Raw genomic sequence first — 27,211 nt, forward strand, 5'->3', positions numbered from 1 at the left:
TGCAGACTCAGTTTTAGACCCATCAGTGTAAAGGAATCTATGATCATAAAACTCAGAAAACTTACAATATACATCTTCTTTTGAAGATAAGCTATGATCAATTATCACATTCATAGCTGGAAATTTACTGTTGAAGCTACTCAGATAGCATGGAAGAAGAGGTGAATGATGAATTTGTAGAGTTTCAAGAAAACTTAAATATTGAGGAAAGCCCTGTAGTATATAAATAGGATTGTGAATTGATGGTGGATTACAAAGTTTCATGTTTGAAAACAGGTGGTTATTATTCTTACTAAACAGCTTTAATAAGAATCTTTCTTTTAAGTAAGAGAATCTTATAGTTAATGGAGGAAGTTTACACTCTACTTGCATCACATTGATAGGAGTACTTTTAAATGCACCTGTAATGAGTCTCAAGCTTTTATTTTGTATTTTATTTAAGATATCTACCAACCTAGTATTATTAGCAAAACAGAGAAAACCATATTCAAAATGACTACGGATCAAAGATTTATACAGAAGCAACAAAATTTTGGGATCAGCTCCCCAAGATGTTGCACATAAAGATTTTAGGACATTAAATGCTTTATTAGCTCTGGAACTTATTAATTCTATGTATTTTCTCCAAGATAATTTGTTGGTAAAAGTTACACCTAAAAACTTAGCTTCTTGAGAAACAGGAATAGAAACTTTATTGTAATTTACAGAAGGAATAAAATTACTTGCCTTTCCAAAAACTATCAATTTACATTTTAATGCACTGATATCTAGATTCAAATAAGTAAAGTATGTATACAGACCCTCCAAGGACTTGTTAAGAATGTTAGTAATATTAGATGAATAGACAACCAAGTCATCGGCAAATTGGAGATTTTTGACTTCTGAACCCAAAATCTGATTTAAACGTCGGATATACAAGATAAAAATTAATGGAGAGAGTATCCCTCCTTGGCAAACTCCAACAGATGCAAACCTTAGACCATATAATTGACCATTAAACTTAACATAAACTTCCCTTTCAGTCAAGAATTTATGAATCCAGTTTATTATTTTGTTTGGAATTCCAACATAAAGCAATTCAGAGCAAAGTATATCTATATTCACACTATTAAAAGCACTAGCAACATCAAAGAAGACAAACATCAAAAAATTCTTATTATTTAGACTATTTTGGATATCAAGCTGTAACTGACAGATACTTTCACGAGCCGATGTTCCTCTTCGAAAACCAAATTGATTAGCAGGTAAAATACCATTTTGTTCTACATAAAATTCCAATCTTTGTTTTATTAGTTGCTCAAAAATTTTGCCAACACATGATGTCAATGCAATAGGATGATAAGAATCTGGATTTGACCGAGTTTTATCTGGTTTTAATATGGGTATTAGACAATCAGATTTCCATGAATGGGGTATATCATTGTTTAACCACAGATTATTTAATATTTCATGAAAAAAGTGTAACCCCTTTTTGCTAATCTTTTTCAACATAATGTAAGGAATACCATCAAAACCAAAAGCACTATCCTTCCTAGAATATATAGCAGACATTAACTCTTCTATTGAAAAGGGTTTGATTAAAAAGCTATTTACAGAATTTGTATTACTGACAGAGGAAAAAATTGAATTATTATGTACATAGTCTTGAGTATACTTCCGCAGAAAATCTTGAACCCAACTATCACCATTATTATTAGAAGTATATGTCTTATTAAATTTCCGCATATAATTCCAGATTCTTGACAGAGGAGTACACCTGTTAAAGGAATTACACAATTCAACCCAACTATTCAATCTCTCTGTTTTCAAAGTAAGTTTTTTAAAAGCTTGTAATCTTTTAAACTCTATAAATGTTTCATCTAATGGATTATTCTTAAAATTAAGGTATGCAGACTTAGATTTTTGAACAGCTTCTAAACATTTTTTATTCCACCAGGGGAGAGCAGGCTTCTTAGCCAACTTCCTGTTGGGATTATTACTAGAAGGCGAAGAAATAAACAAATTATGATTTGGTAGAGACTTATCAATTGCAGAAAGAAGGATTTTACAAAATACATCATAAGCCTCCAATGGAGTAAAACTTTGACCCTGTAACTTAGACAATTCTACATCTACATTTTGTTCATATATTTTCCAATCTTCCATTTAAAAATTTGGGTAAATGGGTAGTCATATGTTACAATTATTGTTTGGTAAATCATTATTTACATTATTATTTACAAAAACTTCAACAATTACAGGAAGATGATAGCTGCCAAGTGAATCGTTATGCACAGACCAATCACACAATAGAGCCAATGATGGAGAAACCAAAGTTAAATCAAGAGCATTTGGACGCCATGACAAAGAACCAACTGTAGTCACTTCACCGCTATTAAGTAAAACCAGATTATTATCATCAACAATCTCCAAAATATCTCTACCTCTCGAATTAACAGAATAACATCCCCATGATGTGTGATGAGCATTGAAGTCACCAGCAAATATCATGGGTTCAGGCACTGATTCTAAATAAAGATTGGAATTTATGTTTATCAAAGGATGGTGTACAATTTGTAGGACAATAAAAACTTACAATACTTAATTCTCTTTTATTTAAAGTAATTCTAACACAGATGTTTTGCAGGGAATTATCAGAATATGTATGTATTTTTCTGTAATCTATACAATTATGAATTAAAATAGCTACGCCATTGTGTTTGTTACGAATGTTGTTTCTTTCTATTTGATATCCTTTGATATTAAATTGTTTATCAGGTGATAACCAAGTTTCTGATATTATTGCTACATGTATATTATGATCATAAAGATATTGTGTTAGATGCAGTTTATTACTGATAATGCTCTGAGCATTCCACTGCATAATATTAAGAAGATCCATTATTAGAAGTAGAAGTACTGTTTCTGAATGTTTGTTGAAGAATTTCTTTAATGGATGATGAATTTATTGTATTGTCTTTTTGATTCAATACAATTTTTGTGATAGTGTTTGTTAAAATGTTCATGAAAAAATCTGATTTTGTTAAATTTTGAATTTGTGTTCCTATATTACGCATAGTTAATTGAGGGAACGAATTTTCATGGAATAAATCTAAATATTTAGTAGCTTTTGACTTAATTTTATTTTCTTCTATCTTAATATTTTTTCTGCGGGCATGTATTTGAAATGGCGATATGATTTCCACCACAGTTCGCACATTTGGCATTTTTACTGTCTTCTTTACACATTTTAAAATTGTGATTTTGTGCACATATGGAACATACCTCTGCATTCCTACAATACTTAGCGATGTGACCAAACTTCAGGCAATGCAGACATTGTTTCACTGGAGGAACGTAAACGCTTACCTCGTGTCTCCAAGAGTCAAGGTATACATACTGAGGTAACTCTGTTGATGCGAACGTCACAGCGACGGTCTGAGTGGGCTGGTACGAGGCCGCACCGTCCTCTCTCCTTACACGACGCATGAAACGCCTAACTTGTATTATATTCCTTGAGCTGCCAATAAGAGCAGATATTCTCTTGTTTGATAGGTCCATGGGGACGGAGGTGAGCACGCCGGTCACCTCGGTGTCAATTGCTGGAATTGTGGCTTTTAGGTCAATCTCTTCTAATAATTTTTTGTTCCGTAGAAATACATTGGCATTATTTGATAGATCGAATGTAATTCCTATTTTGTATCTGTTGATGGATTTTAGGTGCAGGATTCCAGTGATGCAATGCTTGCGAATGGCATGGGAAATGGCTAGCCTATCTTTGTCAGCAAATGATTTTCTTTCGTCTGAATGTGATAAAAATACGATATATTCCGATTTCTGGCTATTTTCCGGGTACTATCTGGTGTATCCTGGAACCTCATAGACTTTGTATTTTGTGATTAAATCTTCATCAGAATCCGAAGAGTTTTCTAGTAGCGGTCCATCAGGAGGGTCTTTTTTCCGCTTTTTAACACCTCCCATTTTCAATTTACACTATACACTTATTATCTTGTAACTATTTACAAAATATATGATATATTTAGAAAGAAATATACAAAATATACAAATAAAATATTATTTTACAAATGCAATTAAAATTTTGGCGCCTTTCTTATACAACTTTCGGGCTCTTTTTCTTGAAATTTAATAAACCCAAAAAAAAGGATTTTTTTTTTGAGTTTATGGCCTGGTTAATTGGTATTGGCCATAAGGCCAACCAACTAGAGGAAAATTATATCAAGAACAATGAGTAGTCAAGCTATGGATCTGAATTTTGATATCTGAAAAGGCAATGAAGTTCTATACACATAGACAATGCACCTCATACAAAACAATTATTTTTATACTTTTTAGTGCATATTATTTCTATTGTTTTGGAATAGTATCTTTGAAGTCGGTTGATATTTTGTAAATTTTATTTATATATTTCGATTTTTAGTGAATCTGAAGTACACTAACTAATAATTCGTCAAAATTTGTGAAGATCTACTAATTTTTGCAGTGCAGCAATGACGTAAGCAAATTGCAATATTTTTACAGACAGTTCTGCCACAGATCGCACCCTTAATGTAAGTCATTAAGGAGTTCCATTGATCATCACACGACAATTAGTTGACCATAATGACGTTATGGTAGGTGACTCAAATATCCGGATAGCATTTAAAAGATTCGGCCTAGTATCATTTATTTGCTCCTAAGAATTGAAGAGTTTCGTTACTTTGTCATGGATCTCATAAGCAGAACCTAACCAAACTATCACCAAATTACCTTTGAAGTATATCCTTTCCAATCAAAAAAGAGTTAACGAAATCAGTTGGCGCGATATTGAGTTATTCGTAGATTTGTTGCGCACATATTTATAGCCTTAAGACTTTTATGTTTTCTCATGGTTACCAATGTCAGATTTGGACCAAATTACAATGGGACCACACGTGAAGCACCAGATTTCAAATATAATTAAAAATAATTATCAAAATCGGTTCACCTAGTCGAAACTTCTGAGGTAACAAACATACCGATGAATTGAGAATCTCCTCCTTTTTTGAAGTTGGTTGAAAAGAGCGACTCTAATGTTTTCATTTCTGACTGTGTCCTTTCATCTGTCCCATTCTGACAAGCGGATCTTCTCTGGGGGCTTGTCAATAATAATACCATATTTAATGAAAAATATTAATTTTATTAAATTACTTACGCTTTTTGCATATCAATCTTATATAAATGAAATAACCTTACTGATGATAAGTCATACCATTGTTTTTTGAGTCGTTAATGTATTATTTAAGCACTTTTTATAGCACTCTTAGGTTTGTTGATTGACACACAGCTGACACACGACTAAGTAGAAAAGTGTGCTTACATTGTCTTTCAGCACACTTTTGCCGTTCCGTTATCAGACTGGGAATGATATTATGTATAGAACGTCATTGAAATAAGGCCATAACGATTACAGTTTTGATAACAAAACATGGCTGCCAGTTTATATGTACCACAGACTAGGGATGGATCTGTATGTACTATCAACATATTATTTGAATCGTGACTTACCATTTTCCTATAGTCATAATAAACAAGTAGGTTGAGATTCGCTTTAACATACATATCCTAAGTAACTATTATCATTTCATTAGACACTAACAGCACAGTGACAGTCTACCAATTATTGTTTTACCATCTTTTTGTGGAAATTCACACAATCTATTTATCATAAACGGTCAGTGTCTAATGAAATGATAACAGATTCGTTATAGCGCTCGTGTTATCGCAATAATACTGAAGTGGTGATCCTTTGTTATTTTTTATATTTTAATAAATACTGATCCCGAGGCCATGAGGTTCCGTTCCAAAAAAAAAGAGTTTTTGTTGATCGCCAAGCACTAGGAATGGCGAAAAATATTATATACAGCCAGCAGCTCAATTGCTTCTTTAGTTCTCTCCTTAGTTTCTGTTGTCCCAACATCCCATATTTGAACCATCTCACCCCACAAATTGATTAATTATATTAAGATCTGGGGACTTTGTCGGCCATGGAATAAGAGTAAATTCAATTTCATGCTGGGCAAAGCAATTTGAGACAATTCTGGGAATATGCACCCAACAGTTTTCTTGATCATAGGAGAATGCTGGCACTTCTTCACGTTCCAAACGAATCGACATAGTTCATAGCGTTATGATGAGTTTAGTATAATAATTAAAAATATATACAAAAAATTCAACAAGTTCGCTTACACTTCCAGCATGTATCCAGGCCCACATGTTACCAGAAATTAAGCCAGAAGAATGATTGGGAACTACGTGACCTTCTGTTGAAGAGAGTGAAATGATTTTTCTAAAAGAATTAGGATTATGGACTAAATTCATTAAAATTCATTCATTTAAACATAACCGCTTTATCTATCATAAAAATAATAAATATCATAATTTAACATATCTGGTGCAGAGATAACAAAGGGTCCAATTGCATAATGCATTGATCATTGATCAGTAATAACGCATTTTTATTCATATCACAGAGTACTTTGATTCAACACACACACACACACAGCAACACAATAGGGAAGAATACCTAACTGTTTTTATGGTTTTAAAAGAATTATTAGCAAAGTGGGTCATAAATCAATTTAGACGATGGTACCGTGCGTTCAAAGTTATTTTACCTCTAGTTGTTAGGTCAGAAGGGCAATGCTAATAAATAACTACAGCTACTACGCTTGCATTTGAGTCATGCAAGTGCAGTGCAGTGTTGTGGCAGTGCAGACGTATTCCACTTATCTTCACTGTAGATACTTCACTGCACGAATTCTGCATGCAACCATAAAATCAAATTTAATTTCTAAGTAACTAATGAATAATCGCTCGAAAAGAGATATGAATTATTATATACCAGCGGAAGGCGATCCGATGCACATGATGCCGGATAGATTATGGGTCTTTTGCTATGGCTCTACCAGAGGCGGGTAAAATCTCTTTGAGTACCGCTGACATATTCTAGGTTACGGGTGGGGGTGATGGGCTTCGGTTCTCAACATTAACATATGCAAAACATAGCGGCACTAGGTCGCTACTTCACGCTGGTATTCTGTGCGAATGTGGTAATTAACCTGGACGAGTCTGGCCCGTTCCTGCTGACGTCATAAGACGGCAGCGTGTTCGTCTCCCATATGTTCTGACGGTTTAATTAAAATTGATTTTATATTGATTGTTGGTAGCAAATATGGCCGTATAATAATCTTAATATTTCACAAGTATTGATATAATAGATTGATGATTATTCGCACGAGATTTGTCTATTGGGCAGAGCCAACTGACACAGCTAAAGACGGGTGACGGCTAGGTCGTTTCGTCTAAACTCGAACTTTTGAGGGAAGTTGAGAAGTTATACACGTCCGCACGGACACCTGTTACCAACAAGGCTGAAGACCTAAGAGCCAAATTAACCCGACACTATACCGAAGATATCCCAGACGTCAGCCTGTACGAGATTTGTATCCTAAAACAGCGTACAAACAACAAGGCGTCGGGTAATGATGGAATTACAGCTGAGCTTCTGAGACCTGGTGGTACCCCCGTACTTAAGACCCTCCAGAAACTATTCAATTCCGTCATCCTCGAGGGCAAAACGCCGCAAGCATGGCACAGAAGTATAGTGGTGCTGTTCTTCAAAAAGGGCGATAAAATGCTTTTGTAGAACTATAGGCCCATATCACTTCTGAGCCATGTATATAAGCTGTTTTCTAGGGTTATCACGAATCGTCTCGTGCGCAGGCTCGATGACTTCCAGCCTGCCGAACAAGCCGGATTCCGAAAAGGCTTCAGCACCATAGACCACATATATAAAGTATAAACAGCCACTATGCTTGGCGTGGACCATGAGAAAGCCTTTGATTCGATCGAAACCTGGGCGGTGCTTCAGTCTCTCCAGAGGTGCCACATTGATTACCGATATATCGAAGCGTTGAAGTGTTTGTATAGAAACGCCAGCATGTCAGTCCGTCTCCAGGATCAGATCTCGAAGCCTATTCGACTGCAGCGGGAAATCAGACAAGGCGATGTCATATCGCCCAAGCTGTTCACCGCTGCGTTAGAAGATGTCTTTAAGCTTCTGGACTGGAACGGACTGGACATCAACATCAACAGCGAATACATCAGCCACCTTCGATTCGAAGGCGATATCGTTATCATGGCAGAGACCATGGAAGACTTAAGTCATATGCTCGATGGCCTCAATACAGCTTCCCAAGGAGTAAGTCTGAAAATGAACATGGATAAGACGAAGATCATGTCAAATGTCCATGTCGCACCTACTCCCATAACAATTGGGAACTGTATTCTCGAAATTGTTGACGAGTACCTACGTCTACCTCGGACAAACAATTACATTAGCACTGCAGTAAACTTATAGTTTGTTTGTCCCCTCAGAAAAAAAAACTTACATACATTACACAATACATCACCGCACTCGCCAGCGAGTGTTTCTTCTCATGTTTTCATCTTAATAATTTTATCTTCTTCTTCATTCTCTCTCCTTCCCACAGCCCGTCCGAGGTTCGAGCCTCCTTAGGAGACGCCCCGCGACTGTTGTTGCGTAGTTTTTGCAACCTCCAAGGCACACGTCCTATGTCGCTGTAAAAGCCTTCAGAGCTGACAGCATAGAGGAGGTTTTTAGTGGATAGGGTATTTGGGTCGAGGCCGACATATGGGCCCCGTTTCGGGGTTTTCAATACGTAAAAGTATTTACCTCCTCTAAAAAAAAGCGTTCGGTTTACCATTTGGTAAATAATGTTTATACAACAACTCACATAACTTTTACACTCCATAATTTAAACTTAATACCAATATCAAACATTGCTGCAAGCTGTATTTTTATAGAACAGCAAAGGGGGATTCTCCAAAATGGCAAGAACCTCGGCTCAGCTGTACGCTGTTATTGAAATATCCAAGGACTTAGAACATACTAGCGTATAGAAGAACTGGCAGCCCGAGAATGCGTCACCAATTTTGATATGTGAATGTGTGCGTTAGCTAGTGGCTGACTGTTCACGACGACTTCTCAATCAAATTCTGTTACAGTCACGCTTAATTCGCTAACCTTCTGTATCTTGATACTCATAGTCTAGCACAGGATGCCAGCAAGACTATGGGTACCACAACGGCGCCTATGTCTACCGTGAAGCAGTTATGTGTAAAGATTACTGTGTTTCAGTCTGAAGGGCGCCGTAGCTAGTGTAATTACTCGGCAAATGAGACTTAACATCTTATGTCTCAAGGTGACGGGCGCCATTGTAGTGCCGCTCAGAATTTTTGGGTTTTTCAAGTATCCTGAGCGGCACTGCATTGTAATGGGCGTATCAAATACTATGAACTGAACGTCTTGCTCGTCTCCTCCCTTATAATTTTCATAAAAAAAAACCATAAAAGATGTTCCTCTCCCTCGCACGCTTTGTTTGTCTATACGATATTATATTGTAAGTCTATAAATAATAATAAATATATCATTATTGTGACATACGCGCTAGCTGCATATACATTTTACTTATATACCTAATCCTAATTCATAATATTAAAATTAATTAACATCACGCTAAGATTAATTTATTATACAATAATTTTATTGTGATGAGTTACATAAAAATATTTTTAAATAAAATTAAATGAGACAGTATACAGCTGGATCACTAGTTTCATCATCGCCAGATAAAAAACAGATTTAAAATAAACAAAAAAATCAAATATTATTTTTATTGTGCATTTAATTAGTAAATACGGAACTGCGCTCCAGCACTGACATTTCTGATGTGGGAGATAAAACCACCAGGCTAATGTGGATCTGGACTGGGTATGTATGTGGGACGCACACAGACCAATGGGCACAGGTCGTCACGCATTGGGTGCCTCGGTACGGGTAAAAACATGGAGTGATACAGGGGAGGCCTTTGCCCAGCCAGGGGTCCCTTAGGCTAATAAAAAAATAGTACCTTAATAAATGTTGATATATTTATTAGACGTTGATTTCATGGCAGGTGTACCATTCATAACAGAAAAATTTGTGATTGAAAATAAACAGACAATCTTGCTTCTATTCAACAGAAGATGGCGCTAATTGAAGCTGATATGAAAGGTTAGAGCGCGCTATATATATTTATTGCCTATAAATAGAATCAAATTTTTCGATATTTTTGAACTAAGTAGGATTCCACCTGCTGCTAAATTAAATAAAAACAACAAATTTGATTTTCCTTTGATGTGTCCATACATAATTTCTATGAGAGAATTTATTGACGGTTTGACAGTTCTGCTGTGAAACAATTTCATTACGACAGCAGGGTGCATATCTTACGAAGTAATTTTTGATGTTATGATATATTATTGACAGATTCCTTTAAAAACAATATTATATTTATTATACAACAGAACAACGTCTGTCGGGTCAGCTAGTTACAAATAAATGTCAAAGCTAACACTATCTGAATATCTGTACTAGCACTTACAACTTACTTTACTTGGCCTTACCTAAACAAATTGTTTTTAGAATTTAATTTATTTTGTTGATTCATCATCACCATTAATAATTCAATTATACTTTATAGAAGATAAACAATTATAATAAATTAATAATTATTGAGTTTTTAACTTTTTAGTTTTTAATTTTTACCTGTTCTTTCTTGGAATGGAATGAAGTCCATAGAGTAACTTTTGAACGAAGAGACAGCAGATCAATCTAACTGTGCCCCAAAAATTATCTCATAAAAATATTCATACAGAATTGAAATTAGAAAGAATAAATATCATATTATATAATAAAAGCCTACACTATACTAGCACTTTGCTTGGCTTCACCTAACAAATGCCTTATTATTAAATTTTTATTTATTTTGTTGATTGATTATTAAATCTATATTTTACAGAAGTTCAACAATTAAAAATATTATTGCATTTTTAACTTCTTAGTTTTTTACTTGTTCTTGGCAGCAGAACAGTCAAACTTGACTCTGTGCGCCAAAATTGATATCATAGAAATATTCATACAGAATTAAAATTTGAAATAAAAAATAATAAGGGTCACGAATCGAAATAAAAAAGTATCTTATCTCTCAAGTTGGATCAAACTGCTCACAGTTAGAAAAAAATTATTACAATCTGTTGAGTAACTTAGGAGTTCATCGCAAACAACGGACACGAAATTTTTATACGTATAATATATATCTAACATAAAGATTTAGGCTGTATGCAGGTCCTCCTCTCGTCATATTGATCGCCGGTCGATGTTAATAGAACTCTTACAATAAATCACAATGCTGGACAATTTCCAGGTGACCCTAACTAAGAACTAGCTAAGATTTTGTGCGTATATACTATGTTTTTTACTTGAATTGTGACTGATTGATTGAGCGTACTTGATTGGATTCTGAAATTGGAATAAATAAATATATTTAAAGTGTTAACTCTTATATTACTAGGAGGTGTACCAGTTTCTGATTGCATTGTCCATGAACAGACATCCAAATAATTTTAAAACAAATTTTTTAGCTTCGCATCACTAATTATGTAATGAACAGATACGATAATATTATGATTTTTTATGCAAAAGCTATATTGCTGCCACTTATGTATACTAATATTAAAAAGAGCAAAAATTTGATTGTTTGCTTGTTTGCATAGAATAGGCTCCGAAACTATTCAACCTATTTATAAAATTATTTCACTGCTGGGAAGCTAAATTATCCCCGGGTGACTTTGGCTATATTATACTTTAAGAAAAAAAAATGTACTACGACTTTGAAGAACACATCATTGATTACAAAATGTATGGCGAGAGCATATTATGTCAGAAGTGTTCTTTTGTTTAAAAACTTAATTGAAATGCCGCTACTTCGTGCTGAGTCCTGTGTGTACGCGGACAAAGTCGCGGGGCATCAGCTAGTCATTCATTAATCTATATTTAAAATAGTGCCTTAGTATAATTTATATTGAGTACTGTAGAAAAAAATATCGTTGTTAAACTCCTCAATTTATTTTCTCTTGTCAAGATCAATATTTTTTCTAACTAAATAATGTTTTATTATTATTACCCTAAATCACTCCCCCCCCCTTTCCACTTCCCGACCTCAGATCGCACGTAATTTATTATTAACGGAATGCATTAACGCGGCGCTGCGCAGCGCTGCACTGCGCGGCATTAAGCGTCAAAATATTATTTCAACCAATTTGTATGGAACATGTCGCACCAGAGCGGCGCTGCACTGCGCGTCGCGGCAGAGTTGCCTCCGAGAGAATATTTTGACGCGCAGTGCAGCGACGCTCAGTGCGACACAGCAGGCGGCTCGTCGCTTCAGTATGCATACTGTTAATTGTTAATTTGATAGAATTTTGTCTTATAATTTAATTAATTTCAATAACTAAATAAAAATAATTTGATTATTAATTTTATTAGTTTAATTTAATAAATTAATAATTTTATTGTATTCATTTATATTGGATGCATACCATTACAAACTAATTTATTTTGTATATTCCAGCCATTGTAATGTAATACTCTATTGATTGAAAAGAGTGGCCGTTGTGTTTCTTCATTCTTGTATGTTCTTTTCAAGAGCTCTACTTTTTCCGAAACATTATGGTAGATTCAGTACTTTAAAAGAAATATTTATAGTGACGATTGAAAAGCGCTGAGTTTAAGCCTAATTGAAAAAAGATTTTTTGACCTTGAAATCTTTTTTTTTTCTCATTCGTTAATAGGTTCTTCTTCTGCACACAATAAAGAAATAATGACCTAATCCTCGTCACTATCGCTCATCTTGTAATGTTGCTCGCACGCAAACTGAATAGACCGACCATTGCCTGGTCAGGGGGCCTACTCCTAAAATCGATATTCGATACATCGTGGCATTAGTCGTGTCGAATCCTACTCTTAGTTACATCGTATTCAATGTCGAAACGATGATTGAACGAACGAAACATTATTCGATATTATCGGTCCTAACCCTACTCTTAATTGAAAATGTCAGAGACGAATATTCGAATTTCACAATTAATCAAACGTCACTTTTACGATAATCTCAACGACACCTTCTAGGCTGTCGATGCTAATATCGTTTCAAGTTGTATAGATATATTTGCCATAGAATACTTACTACTTTAATACATACTTAATAAATATTATTGAAATAATTATATGTGATTTACTATTCAACAGGATTTTGTTACTACTTAGTCATTTAAGTCATTTTGTTGATCGTTTATGCGTAGAAATAATGCAAGTGGCTGCCTGAGAAATAGGAAGTCGACGAAAAGGGTTGAGTTACTTTTTTTTACATTTTATTATCCTCGAGTTTTGCATTATTTATTCAATTTTAAATGGTTATATTATATTCATTACATATTCATTATTTAGTTAGAAAAAATATTGATCTTGACAAAAGAAAATAAATTGAAACTCCTCAATTATTATTTTTTTGTGTACGTGGTGACCTAAAATATAGATATAATATGTATGTAAGTGATTAAGAAAATGTACTGATACTCATCTTATTGGAGCAATAAATAAATAGTTTTTTATAATTATATAGTAATTAAGCAGAACACAGTATATAATATGTATAGGTTATGGTTAAGGTATTTATTCTCATAAACAATTATTACAATTCAATTACACGAGAACTTAAAATCTAACTATGTTATATTTAGTATTCACATAGGCTGAAAAACCTACAAAACAAGATGGTAAATACACAATAATATATTAATAGTAAGTGCTGATCAAAGTATTATATATAAGATCCGGAACACTCGTAAATTTAAAAAAAATGCATAGTTTTTTTAATTGTTTTATTATAGTCAACTTTGTAATAGTATTTCCAGTATATTTAGATTATAACATTATTCCATGAAATTACATTTAAGGCCGAAACGCATTACAGGATGGAGGAGGAAGCTGGAGGGCCACTTGCACAAGGTCTCGGGAAGCCCAAATGATGGAAGTTTTGAGAAGAGCGCCTTGTGCCATACACGATCAAAGGCCTTCGCTATATCCAGGCTAACTGCCAGACCTTCCCCCTTGCTTTCAATAGCCGCCGCCCATCTATGTGTTAGGTATACCAGAAGATCACCTGCCGACCGTCCATGGCGAAAGCCGTACTGTCGGTCGTTGATCAACTGGTGACCCTCTAGGTATACTAAAAGCTGGCGGCTAATTATGCTCTCCATGATTTTGGAGAGCAGGGAGGTGATAGCAATAGGCCTGTAGTTCGCCGGATCCGAACTGTCTCCTTTTTTTTGGATCGGATGGACAAGGGCTGACTTCCATGAGTCAGGGACTACGCCTTTGGAATAAGCGTGCCGGAATAAACGCGTTAGCACCGGCGTCAACTCAGGGGCACACGTTCTAAGCACGTTTGGAGAAATGCCATCCGGTCCGCTCGACTTCCTGACGTCCAACGAAAACAGAGCTCGCCTAACAGTTTTCTGTCTGAACTGTACTTCAGGCATAGAGCTCTGACACCGCGGGAGCTCGGCTTTCTCTTTTGCCGTATGGGCCAGGGTGTCATTCCTCATGTGCAACGGCGGCATGGACGGCTGGTTGAAGTTACCAAGAGAAGCTTTCGACAACGACCAGAACTTGCGTGTTCCGGTCGGGTAACTGGAAAGCTGCTCGCCGATTTTGACAATGTGCTTAGACTTCTCACAGGCGATTTGCCGCTTAAAAAATCTGGAGGCACGGTTATATTTCCTCTTAAGAACTTTGCAGTTCGGATCCTTTGTGCCCAGCGCCGTAACCCAAGTTCGATACGCCTGTTTTTTGCAGTCAGATGCTGCTTTAACTGACGCATCGAACCAGGGCTGTGATCTGCCACCGATCGGTACTACAGAGCTTGGTATAAAAATATCCATGCCCTGCAGTATCACATCGGCTACTGCAACGGCGCAGGCACTAGGATCATCCGAAGGGAAACGAACCTTGCCCCAACGGTAGGATGCAAAAAAGGAACGCATCCTATCCCAATCTGCTGACTTGTAGTGCCAAACTACTCGCAAAATCGACAACGATACATTCGGAACGATACGTTAATACTTCGAATATATCGCAACTACCCCACTCTAAGAAATGTTCGAATTCCTCATCGTTTATCGTTACCATAGACTAATATTTTGATTTTTTTACGATTTAGTATGAATGAAATATGTTCAAACCTAAACATTATCTGTGCTACGTCGCTGTTAAGTGTCAAAAGTCAAAACATAGTTAAGGACCATGCCACAAACTGGATCTGGATATTCAAACGCCTACGTAACGTCTGTGATATCAAACTTATTAAGTATATATATACATCTCTGATACAATCTATCCTTCTATATTGTATAAGAATCTGGGAAGGTACTTTTAAAACTCAATTTTTAAGCATAGAACGAGCACAGAGAGCAATAATTAAATATATGCTAAGCAAAAATCGTCTGTATGATACCACAAAATTATATGAAGATGCGGACCTTTTATCCGTAAGAAAATTATATATATTGCAATGCATACTAAAATACACATAAGTAAATCTATAGATCCTTTGATTTTCAATAAACGTAAAAAAAAATACAGTAGTTAAATGTAAATTTACTAAAACTAAATTTGTGTCTAAACAATTTAATGCACAGGCTACTAAATTATACAATACCGCAAATAAAATCTTAAATATACACAAAATTAATAATTAATTTTGTTGTAATTATAGTATAGTATATTATATGAATAGATAATTAAATTTCGCTTGCTGTAATTTGCTTGTTATCTAAATATCGTACTTTAAACATTTTACTATTATATAAATATTCGTAAAACTACAAATTACCTTAATTCATAGTTACAGTGGTCGCACATTCTTGAGACGATGACAAGTGTTTTGTGTAGGTATATTATTTACAAGTTTAGTGTGAGCCACGCAAATATTAATCTACCTTCAATATTGAAACAATTTTTAATTTGTTTATTTTATACCTAAGATTGGTTTATTTAAGTATAATTTATGTTTTTGTTAAATGTGTAAGCATTCTTATCCGTTGGAAAGAGCGGTCTTCCCTAACACAGGTTCTGCGAACTTAAAAGGGAAGTCCTTCAAATACTATTTACTAAAATGCTAAATAAATAAATTTTTGATTTGATTTTGATTTTTTGGTTGATTTGATTGGGTATCATTAACACATAATGTAAATGTTAAAAAAATATGTAATGAATATAATATAACCATTTAAAATTGAATAAATAATGCAAAACTCGAGGATAGTAAAATGTAAAAAAAGTAACTCAACCCTTCTCGTCGACTTCCTATTTCTCAGGCAGCCATTTGCATTATTTCTACGCATTAACGATCAACAAAATGACTTAAATGACTTAGTAGTAAAAAAATCCTGTTGAATAGTAATTCACATATAATTATTTCAATAATATTTATTAAGTATGTATATTCTATGGCAAATATATCTATACAACTTGAAACGATATTAGCATCGACAGCCTAGAAGGTGTCGTTGAGATTATCGTAAAAGTGACGTTTGATTAATTGTGAAATTCGAATATTCGTCTCTGACATTTTCAATTAATAGTAGGGTTAGGACCGATAATATCGAATAATGTTTCGTTCGTTCAATCATCGTTTCGACATTGAATACGATGTAACTAAGAGTAGGATTCGACACGACTAATGCCACGATGTATCGAATATCGATTTTAGGAGTAGGCCCCCTGACCAGGCAATGGTCGGTCTATTCAGTTTGCGTGCGAGCAACATTACAAGATGAGCGATAGTGACGAGGATTAGGTCATTATTTCTTTATTGTGTGCAGAAGAAGAACCTATTAACGAATGAGAAAAAAAAAGATTTCAAAGTCAAAAAATCTTTTTTCAATTAGGCTTAAACTCAGCGCTTTTCAATCGTCACTATAAATATTTCTTTTAAAGTACTGAATCTACCATAATGTTTCGGAAAAAGTAGAGCTCTTGAAAAGAACATACAAGAATGAAGAAACACAACGGCCACTCTTTTCAATCAATAGAGTATTACATTACAATGGCTGGAATATACAAAATAAATTAGTTTGTAATGGTATGCATCCAATATAAATGAATACAATAAAATTATTAATTTATTAAATTAAACTAATAAAATTAATAATCAAATTATTTTTATTTAGTTATTGAAATTAATTAAATTATAAGACAAAATTCTATCAAATTAACAATTAACAGTATGCATACTGAAGCGACGAGCCGCCTGCTGTGTCGCACTGAGCGTCGCTGCACTGCGCGTCAAAATATTCTCTCGGAGGCAACTCTGCCGCGACGCGCAGTGCAGCGCCGCTCTGGTGCGACATGTTCCATACAAATTGGTTGAAATAATATTTTGACGCTTAATGCCGCGCAGTGCAGCGCTGCGCAGCGCCGCGTTAATGCGTTCCGGCCTTTAAGGTTGCGAGCGTCGTGGCGGGCAAAGCAAATCGTGTGAGAAATGAAGAAACACTGAATACGCCCGATTGGCTTAATTGCGGTCTATTCATGAAAAATGTTTTACAAAGATTGGAATTTGCACATGAATGAATGTATGTACAATGTAAACGAATTTTTCTTTCATTGAAGTACATAATATAGGTTTTAAGGAAATAAATCGCGTTTTCGATTATAGCTGTGAATATTTTCTACCTTTTGCATGAGAAACATTGACAAGATTAACAAGGCGTTCTCCTCCAATTGATCCGCCCTGCCCATTACAATGCAGTGCCAGTGCAGTATCATTACTATCACTTGTAAATTCATAGTTAAAAAGAATTCTTGCTGTCATTACATTTTTTTTGTTTGTCACCTATGAAAAATTATGGAGATCATCTCCAAACTTTTCGGATCCCATTTTGTTCCCTTCTGATCTGGAAAGTGCATGTAGGTACGCCTTACATCCGAACAGTTTGAGATGACTAAGAACCGATAAATAAATAAACCGATTTTTGTCCTGTCCATGCCTCTTTTGGCGTCATCTCTCTTACAGCTAAAGTTGGGCTCCTATCCTTCAAGTAGACTGCGGTATTGGTCGCCTCTGCCCAGTACCGAGTAGGTATTCCAGCTTCCTGTTCATTTTCAATTCACACGTTCGGCTACTCCGTTTTGTTCGGGCGTAAAAGTAATTGTTAATTCATGCTTAATTTCATGGTCCTTCAGCAATGCACCGACTCTCGCGTTGAGGTATTCACCGCCGTTGTCAGTTCTCTCAAGTTAGAAGCAAGATCTGGTACATACATGACAGTCTTGACACTGACTTGACTTGACGTCAAGCGCAACATTCTCTACATTACCAAAACCTTCTCCATATACTTTACCACCATTTACACAGCATACTTCCACCTTCTTGTCATTCTTTACAAAATCGCTCATCTAGTACTTTCTATAGCTTATATGTGCTGATGCTCCAGAATCTAGAATCCATTCGTCGAGAGGAGATTTCTCTTGTTTCGCTGCGCTCAGTGCCGTCGCCGTCGCCATGACTGGTATTCGACTGCTGAGGATTATGTGGACAATCACAGGCTTTATGCGGTCCCTCGCAGATAAAGCACTTCACCGTCTTCTTTTGCTTATTCCTCTGAACAAACTTCTTATGATATTTAGTAGTAGTAAGTGCCGAACTTGGGCCTGCAACACCCTGGATTGCGCAAACTTTGGTGCCAACTAGTTGCAGCAATTTAGTTTTTATAAAATCAGTTGTTAGCTCCGTGCTGGTATTCCTTAACGCCAACCTCATGGGTGTATACTCCTTCGGTAACCCCTGTAGCATCAGTGCTGCTAATAATTCGTCATCAATTTCTTTACCCATATCTGAGAGTTAATTAGCTACTCGCATTATCTCTGTTACATATTCAGTTATCGAATTAAATATATCAAGTTTAAGGCTCACCAGCCTAGTCTGCATCTGTTGTTGATACCCTAGTCCTCGTAAGCGATTTTTAAATTTTTCCAGGTCGCATACGCCGTCGTAGCTTTGCGAACGTGTAAGGTACAAGCTCGAAGAAGTATGCCAACATAACATTTTCTGAAAATCTATTTGCATTTTTCTCTTCTCTCCACGCAATCAATTCTTCATATGTAGATATGTAGCGACTTTTTGACTTTTCCGGTAAATTGTTCTCCAAAGAATTTTATGCAATTATACTGAGTTCCGGTGGTGTTAATTCAGATAACCGTTATTCAGATATCGTCGAAATTATTCATTTTGTGCATCAAACAACTAAACTCTCAAAGAAAATTTTTGGAAAATGGCGCCAATAGTAAAAGAATATAAGCAGAGATTTTTTTTGTTTTCTTCACCCATTCTGGGTAACTTACTCATTGTATCAAATTTTAGAAATATTTGCTTCTTCTAAATTTTTTTTGTAAAAACTTTGTGGTTGTTTTTTTCTTTTTCATAGACATTATTTTGAGAGTTGAGAAAGAGAACGCACGAGTTCGGAAAAGGTAAAGAAAAAGCTCGAGTATGTTATTACATATATGTTATGGGCTATGTGTTAGTGTGTTGTGGGCTATTGCCCACATCCCGAACGCTTACGTAACTTTTTGAGCAACTGTATTAAAAAATATATTTCTATTTTCTTAAATTATCATATGAAGCATCTATAAATCCATCACCTTGACATCCTGACTTGAACGACGGTTCTAGGAAGTAAGGTTAGCAAAATAGAATTTAACTTTTTTTTGTAGGGCTTAGGGTCACTGACGGCCGTTCCTAATATACCATCTACAGCTAGAGATAAATTACTACCTTCTACTATCAGTAATTAGCTGTCCCAATATCGAGATATTGCGTCACGAGTGACGCGTGAATTGCAATTTCCATACAAACTTCTATCGCTGGTAAGCTATATGTCGTCCCATTGACAGATAGCGTCTACCGATAAGTTTATCGGGACAGAAAAGTCAAAGATAGTTACGATTTTTATCTCCAGTAGGAGATAGACTGTTGGAAACGGCCGTTACTCATCATGCTGACAACTTACTCATCAAAAAATGCTGACAGATCCAGGTGGAGAGTACGCCTTGTACTTAGTCATGGACTCATGAAAGGCAGCCCTGCTGATAAAATGAAAATAAAATGTGGGTACTTATTCTATGTTTGTAATAAAACAGCCGAAATCATTGCATATTATTCTTTTTATATTTTTTTTCTTCAGTTTAAATGGAAAATACAATTTCATTTATTTATATGTTGTCATTTATTTATTGTAAACAAATATATTATAAAAGATTTACATATTACTATCAAAACAAAATATTCACAAATGGCAGACTAACTAAATACTTAACTCGGCTGTTTATCAAGCGTGCTAACATTTGCATCGTTTTGAGCTAAACAAGGAGAAAGTTTGGCACTGATCCCTTTAAACAAAATAAAATGAAGATGGCATAATGCAAATTGTAGCAACATCTTTTAGTTAGTCTGTATCCAGATTTTGAATAGGTACCTTTTATAACAATACTCTTCACAACCTCCCTTTAGCTCATGTGTTTCATGATCTTAATACTGACTCCGCAACATACTACTGGTCTGATGCCGAACAAATGAAGGGCAATGCCAAAGAGAGCCTATATCTGACTATTGCTTGCGTGGTAACTAGAAATTCTAATTAACTAATCGCTGCCTCAAATGTAACCGAAAATTAAAAAAAAATCAACAAACTTGTTCCTTTCATAACAATTCAAATTCCATTGAATGGATTAAATCAACTCAATTTATACATTCAAACAATTCAATCTATTCAAAAATAAAAAAGTACCTCTTCTCATTTCTGCATTACCCTGCCTTAACAAAATTATATTATACAATTAGACAGTTTGCGAAACAAATGATGGAACAATGGAGGTCACGCGAGCAAAGGCGGCGGCAGCTCGTGCCTACGATCGATTGCTCGAGTCCCCTCCAGTGTCGTACGAAATGCCGAAAAAGAAAAGTATAATTCATAAATTGTACCTATATTTTGTATATAAACCTAATTTTTTACATTTTAATAATTTAAAAAAAAAGAAAAACCAACCAGCATTTTGGTCGATAATTTTTTTATATCGCTTTTTTTTGTGTATTTTATTATTTGATGAAATATTTAAAAGCTAATTAACGTGAGCCGATGTCAGGATCCATAGCTAGTCGTCGTCGCCCGAGCCGTTTCGCCTGACCCGAGCTTGTATACCTCTATACACAATAACACTACCCGTCGTCTGTACATCTTGACTCATATAACGCACGATCATTTCAAGGGGCACAAGGAATATCGCAGCATTGTTCCGGCGCGGCCGACGAGGTGGCGAGGTGACGAGGTGATCACCGTCTCACTCGCACTCTATTTACATCGACACCACTAATTGTTCGTCACCTTTGCCACCGTGTCCGCAGACAACGACCGCCGTCAGCCGCGCACCATTTATATCTCTGTACACCAAATTTACAACAACGTTTGATCAGAATACGCAAACTCAATGATCTACTCCTAAACAATACATCCGTGTGATTTAATGATATTTACGCCTCGCCCGCTCTCACACCGATATAATATCAGCTTAGATAAAAAAAACGCATGCACATAACAAAAATGCCACATACTTTTTATACATACATACATAATGTACACAATAATAAATAAAATATTCGTATAGGCCACATTTCATTGTAATAATATAATATGGGGTTAACACAACCAGATTGACTATATCAACGATTGATTTAAAACATTAGGAGGATATATGACTAACGTTAGAGAAATCAAAACAGGTGGCGTATTTGTCATGCGGCAGATAACGTACACGTCACAGATCAGTAGCTTACATATAACTATGTATGAATATAACATGACATTCTCTCTATACCCTAAAGTATTGCCTGCTCTGTACAGTGGATTATTATAATTATTATTAATTCATTGAGATATCCAAACGGTACAAACGTGACAAAATACAAATACATCATCTATTCCTTTATATGATTGTAACACACCATTACCTCTTCGCTCTTCTTAGCTCTATTGCGGGTAGTCGTAGAAAAATTCGCAAGTTGTCTGTATATATTATGTACGTCTCCATGTTACTAATCATAATTTAAAACATAACGATAGTTAAAAACGATCTGTACCGCCAACACCACACGATTGAATTTTTTAGAATAATAGTACACATTTCGTAAACAGCAAGTAAAGAATCGATTGTGAAGTATTTGATTAAAAAGATCCGTTGTAGTTTAGTCCCCGCAAATTGATAGAGGGACAGGCCAGCCTTTGTGACGTCAGGTGGAGACAGACACGGCAAAAAATCAGTACCGTTTGCAAAACTGTAAGCGTGGGACTAATATTTATACGCCTAAGGTATGTTTTTTTTGTTATTGCCACATATGCATTAAAATGAGTAGGATAATAAACAATAGCCGTGCGGAAACTGGTAAAATTTTTAAAATATACATAATAAGGATGTAAATAAACTTTTTTAGATTGCAAGTTGGAAAAATGTACAAATACACATTGATAATAATTGATATTTTAGATAAATACACTGACAAAAAACGAGTTTAACATTTTAATTGACGATTTATAAATTATGTGAAATAAATTCAATTATAAGATACTGACTGTACGACTCTTTGCTGACGTCACGCAGATGTTCTGACAGACTGATCCGGGGATCATAGCACAACACATTTTAAGGAGATAAGAAACAGAAGATAGATAGTATTTGTTTTTAGGCTTACGATATAAGGACATGCAAATTACATTATTGAAAAATAAAATAGGGCATAATAAATCAGTAAATAAGTTATCGATTCAGTTACTTCCACAGATAACAATGTGTGTATATTATTGTAATAAATCAAGATAAGTGTTGGTGCAGCTTGACGCGAAATGGAATGCAAGTTATTACCACATAGACAACAAGACAAAACAAGAGGACACCTTCATATTGTGTAAAACATACTAAAATATCTATTCATACAATAAAACAAACGACACTGCTTAAACTACTGGTAACAATAACATTCAAAACGGTGTTTTGTTTGCCGAGAAATTAGTTTTATAAACAATATTGTTGATAGAATGTGATGCTATTATTGATGATAGTATGCAAAGAATGACAGCTTGAACGAATTGACTTTAGGGATAGAACAGTAAATAGTGAATCTTAACAAATTAATGCCAAAACGATAGTAATAATTACCTAATATCATAGCATTGTAAAACATTGAGCATTTTAATGAGTAAATTAGAAAAATAAAACAATAAATGTATGAATGAGCAATTAACATACACTTACAAAATGTGAAATGGTGAATACGTCCGGGTTATAATTTACATTTAAAAAACAATTGACACTTACACAATGGCATTATTAGAACTAAAAGCAAAAAAAACTATATACAGCTAAACTATATCCACTACGGGAGTATCTGTGACCTATTTACACTATGTGATAAATTATTGTCTGTATTAAACAATCTAAAATGAAAATCAACAATCAATTAACATATGGATTCATAATTTGATATCAGCAAATATAAAAGAAGTACGTATGCCCAACAAGCTTTAGTAATTTCTATTAAAAGTAATTTAAAAATGTAAAGGTAATAAAAATACCCGCAAAAGCATTGTATATGTTGATTACTTGTTTATAAATCTTCGGCATCTTAGTATGAATCAAGACTATAAGTAAAATTACTTGTGGCGATATATGACGGCCATTTCGAAATATATTTTTTGCTGAAGTTTCTTTTGTTGATGTTTTATGGTCATCTTTTTTATATTAAACTAATTGATCTTACACTTCACTATAAACATTTTACAGATTTCACTATAAAGATTTTCATTTAACAGCGATTATATATTTTTTGATAGCCATTGTAGTGTGCCAATAGTTATACCCCCTTATTCATAATAGTCTGCTAACTTAAAGCATTGCTAATTCTCACTCCGTCTTCTTCTATTGACCTAAGTCAGAATGAGAAAAAACACTGCTAAGCGGCTGTTTAAAGTTATCGGGCCATTATGAATAAGGGGGATAGTATTTATAGAGTTAGTACTTGGATTGCAACACGAATATGTTCCACCTTTAGTTCTAATAAGCGCGAAAATGAATCGGCATCTGACACAATAATTGACAAAATCAAAAATGATTAACAACGTTCCATATTCTTACCTTATGCTCCCATTAGCCTATCCATAAATATATACTCATACGTATAATATAACAAATTATATTCGTTAATATGAAATCATAGAATATTGTTTACTCGCGGCTTTATAAATATTATGCTTGAACGATTTAACAATTATTAGCGGACAGTCATAGATGGCTTCATTGGCAATTTCTTTTAATCAAACGACACAATGTTATTACAAATAGTTAGATTGATTTTCGTGTGAAATTTTTTCAAAGACATTTTAAAAGATAAAATTAATGATCACTTAATGCTAAATCATTTTCAAATATGGACGTTAGAAATAGGACAAAGTACGCAGAGACGGCATATCTAAGTTTGGGTCTTTGTTATTCAATTTAGAGAGAACACATAATATAATATTTAAATTCATTCCAGTATATTCAAGATTTAACTGTATTGTAGTAATACTAATTGTTAGCTATCGGGACATACTGTTTATAATCTAGATGATTAATAATACCAGTAAAACATATTCGACCAACGTTCTCAGAGAGGATTATCGACCCAAAACGTCTAAAATAACTATGAATTTATTGTGACTTGGAGGGTTATAAGAAAGGACTTGATAACCTTAAACCTAGTGGATGTCCAACACTGGCCGGCTGTTGCTAACATCGAGACGTTAAAGCAATTAAAAACTAATTAATTATGTAAAATGTTATTATTATTCATAATTTGGCAAACTTCTATGACCACTTAAGGGCGGCTACGATCTGCGGTCGCGTCTCCGAATAATACTTTCATGGGATGCAAAGTTACCCATCGTGATATACGACGCTCAATCGCTGTGCCATATTATGTTAATTATTATTAAATCGATATATTATCACATTGTGCTGAATAAATACTAAGGCGTGTTGGCGCATCACTATTGCATAGTGCCGTCCCGCCAAACACAAATTTAAGATACACGGCTATTGGCTCATGGTGCACATTTTAAATGTAATTTTTTTGAAATCATACCATACATTAATATTTGTGGTATATTAGGTGTGATTAATGCTCTAGACACTTACAGTTGACTGTTAAATTTGTGATGAATTAACACAACTTTGCTTGCTTGATCAGGTGACATTGACAGTTGACAACTATAGCCCCACATAATTGTGATGATTTCCTTGTTTTATTGTAAACTAGCTGACCCGACAGACGTTGTTCTGTATATAAATTTAAGTTTATTTTTTACCTCCTGAGAAAGTTAGAAAGATATAAATTCTAGTAAGTTATTCATTTTAAACTATTCTTTCAATTCGATTTCTGAACGACGATTCATGTGTCCCCATCAAAGGAAAAACAAAATTGTCGTTTTTATTTAATTCCCAGCATTTTCATTTTTATTCACCTTTCAAACCTTCTCTGGACTTCCACGAATAATTCAAGACCAAAATTTGCCAAATCGGTCCAGCCGTTCTCGAGTTTTAGCGAGACTAACGAACAGCAATTAATTTATATATATATATAGATTATTACGTTAACCACGAGCCAGCGATTGTGTACCAGCGAAGCAGTCGTTCTGAGCGTCGCAATCTCTTCAATCCTTTGTGACATTCATTATTTAAGCCGTCTATATATACAAACCGACACGACCGCGTCACGCAACCGCCGCGGAATAAATATATTAACTATTTTATTCAATAGAAAATAAAAGGAAGAAAACATATTACACTACCCATAGTAAAATTTAACGAGAACATTTTCAATAACGTACTATATACAAGCGAGTGGGGCAAGACTTCCATTTTGTTTTGGATGGATTAAGCGCAAGGGACGAGCTCGTGTAAACGATAATATATGCGTAATATAATTGTTCTCGAAGGCATGCTGTCACACAAATTGACATATAATTTTTAATTTCGTCAAATGCATCCGTAGAGTATCCAATACAGAATCATTCACCGATCAAGAAAATATCAGTATCTCCTTCACACACGTAATGACGAAACGAGACACCTGTATATCGCATGGACATGGATCAATAATAAAAAAGAAATGGAGCAGACACTTTTGGACATAACAACTAGACGGCAATATTTTTTAATGGAATCAAATGTGGACGAACAAATAACTATTGGACTAAAATGTACTTAATTAATCATATTAAATATAGTACTTTCATTATTTACACTATATAAAAATCAAATGAGATAACCGAAAAAATAATGTTTGTAAGTTTTGATAAATTGTTTGCAATTGAATAGGTCAAGAGCAAACGCTACGCATTTGTACATTCCTACTTTCGCGTCTAAGTAGAAACATATAATTGGAAAAATAAACGTCCGATATATATTAAATACAATAATTAATGTCTGAAAATATGTTATATTACAATTAAGCTAAGTTTCATATAAACGTTTCATAAAATTCGTTATGGGCCCTCAAATCCGGTATAGTCGATAGCTCGATACCTCGTGTGTCACGAATCACCGTAAAACAATGGAAGAACTGTTCAACATAACATAGAACGACGTCTCATCTATAACAAATATCATATTATACAGTAAACCGTTAAGATCATCACGAGATTTGGTCACGTACATACAATTACTTAGTCGGTTAAGGCAGCATCGATAGGAATCATTTACAAGTGCGGCTCCGGTCAGCTCGCGGTGCGGTGCCGGTGCGGTGCGCTGCCGGCACGTGACCGGTATATACACGTACTAAATACTGGTCGCTGTGGTGACGGCGGGTGGTAGCTCCGGTACTAGAGGCAGCGGACGGGCGCGGCGCCCGTGTGTCAGTACGCCTGCGTCGTGCTCGCCGCGGCCACGCGCTCCGGCTTCAGGTTACGCTACAACAAACAACACGTTAACATTCTATAGTAAGGCCAGTTTCAGGGGTTCAAAACATTTCCATCGATTTTATTTTATATAAGAGGGGGCAAACGGGCAAGAGGCTCACGGGATGGGGTGGACAGGCAAGCGCCCACTGACATCCGCAACATCAGTTGTCAAGAGATGCGTTGCCGGCCTTTAAGGTAGGAGTATGCTCTTTTCTTGAAAGTCCCTAATTCGAATCAGTTCGGG

The 27,211-nt window shown here is 35.0% G+C and overlaps 1 protein-coding gene across 2 annotated transcripts in view; it reads right to left on the reverse strand.

The window, feature by feature from the left end:
* Nucleotides 1–20,128: 20,128 nt before the first annotated feature.
* LOC126980144 (RNA polymerase II elongation factor Ell) overlaps nucleotides 20,129–27,211 on the reverse strand; it is a 65,064-nt gene continuing 57,981 nt past the window's right edge. For both annotated transcript variants that reach the window (XM_050829725.1, XM_050829724.1), the window contains one exon: nucleotides 20,129–26,976. In XM_050829725.1, the coding sequence (XP_050685682.1) occupies nucleotides 26,923–26,976 (54 nt within the window). In that variant the 3' untranslated portion in view covers nucleotides 20,129–26,922. The remainder of the gene's footprint in view (nucleotides 26,977–27,211) is intronic.

The sequence above is a fragment of the Leptidea sinapis genome, chromosome 5, assembly GCF_905404315.1.
Source record: "Leptidea sinapis chromosome 5, ilLepSina1.1, whole genome shotgun sequence".
NCBI lineage: Eukaryota > Metazoa > Arthropoda > Insecta > Lepidoptera > Pieridae > Leptidea > Leptidea sinapis.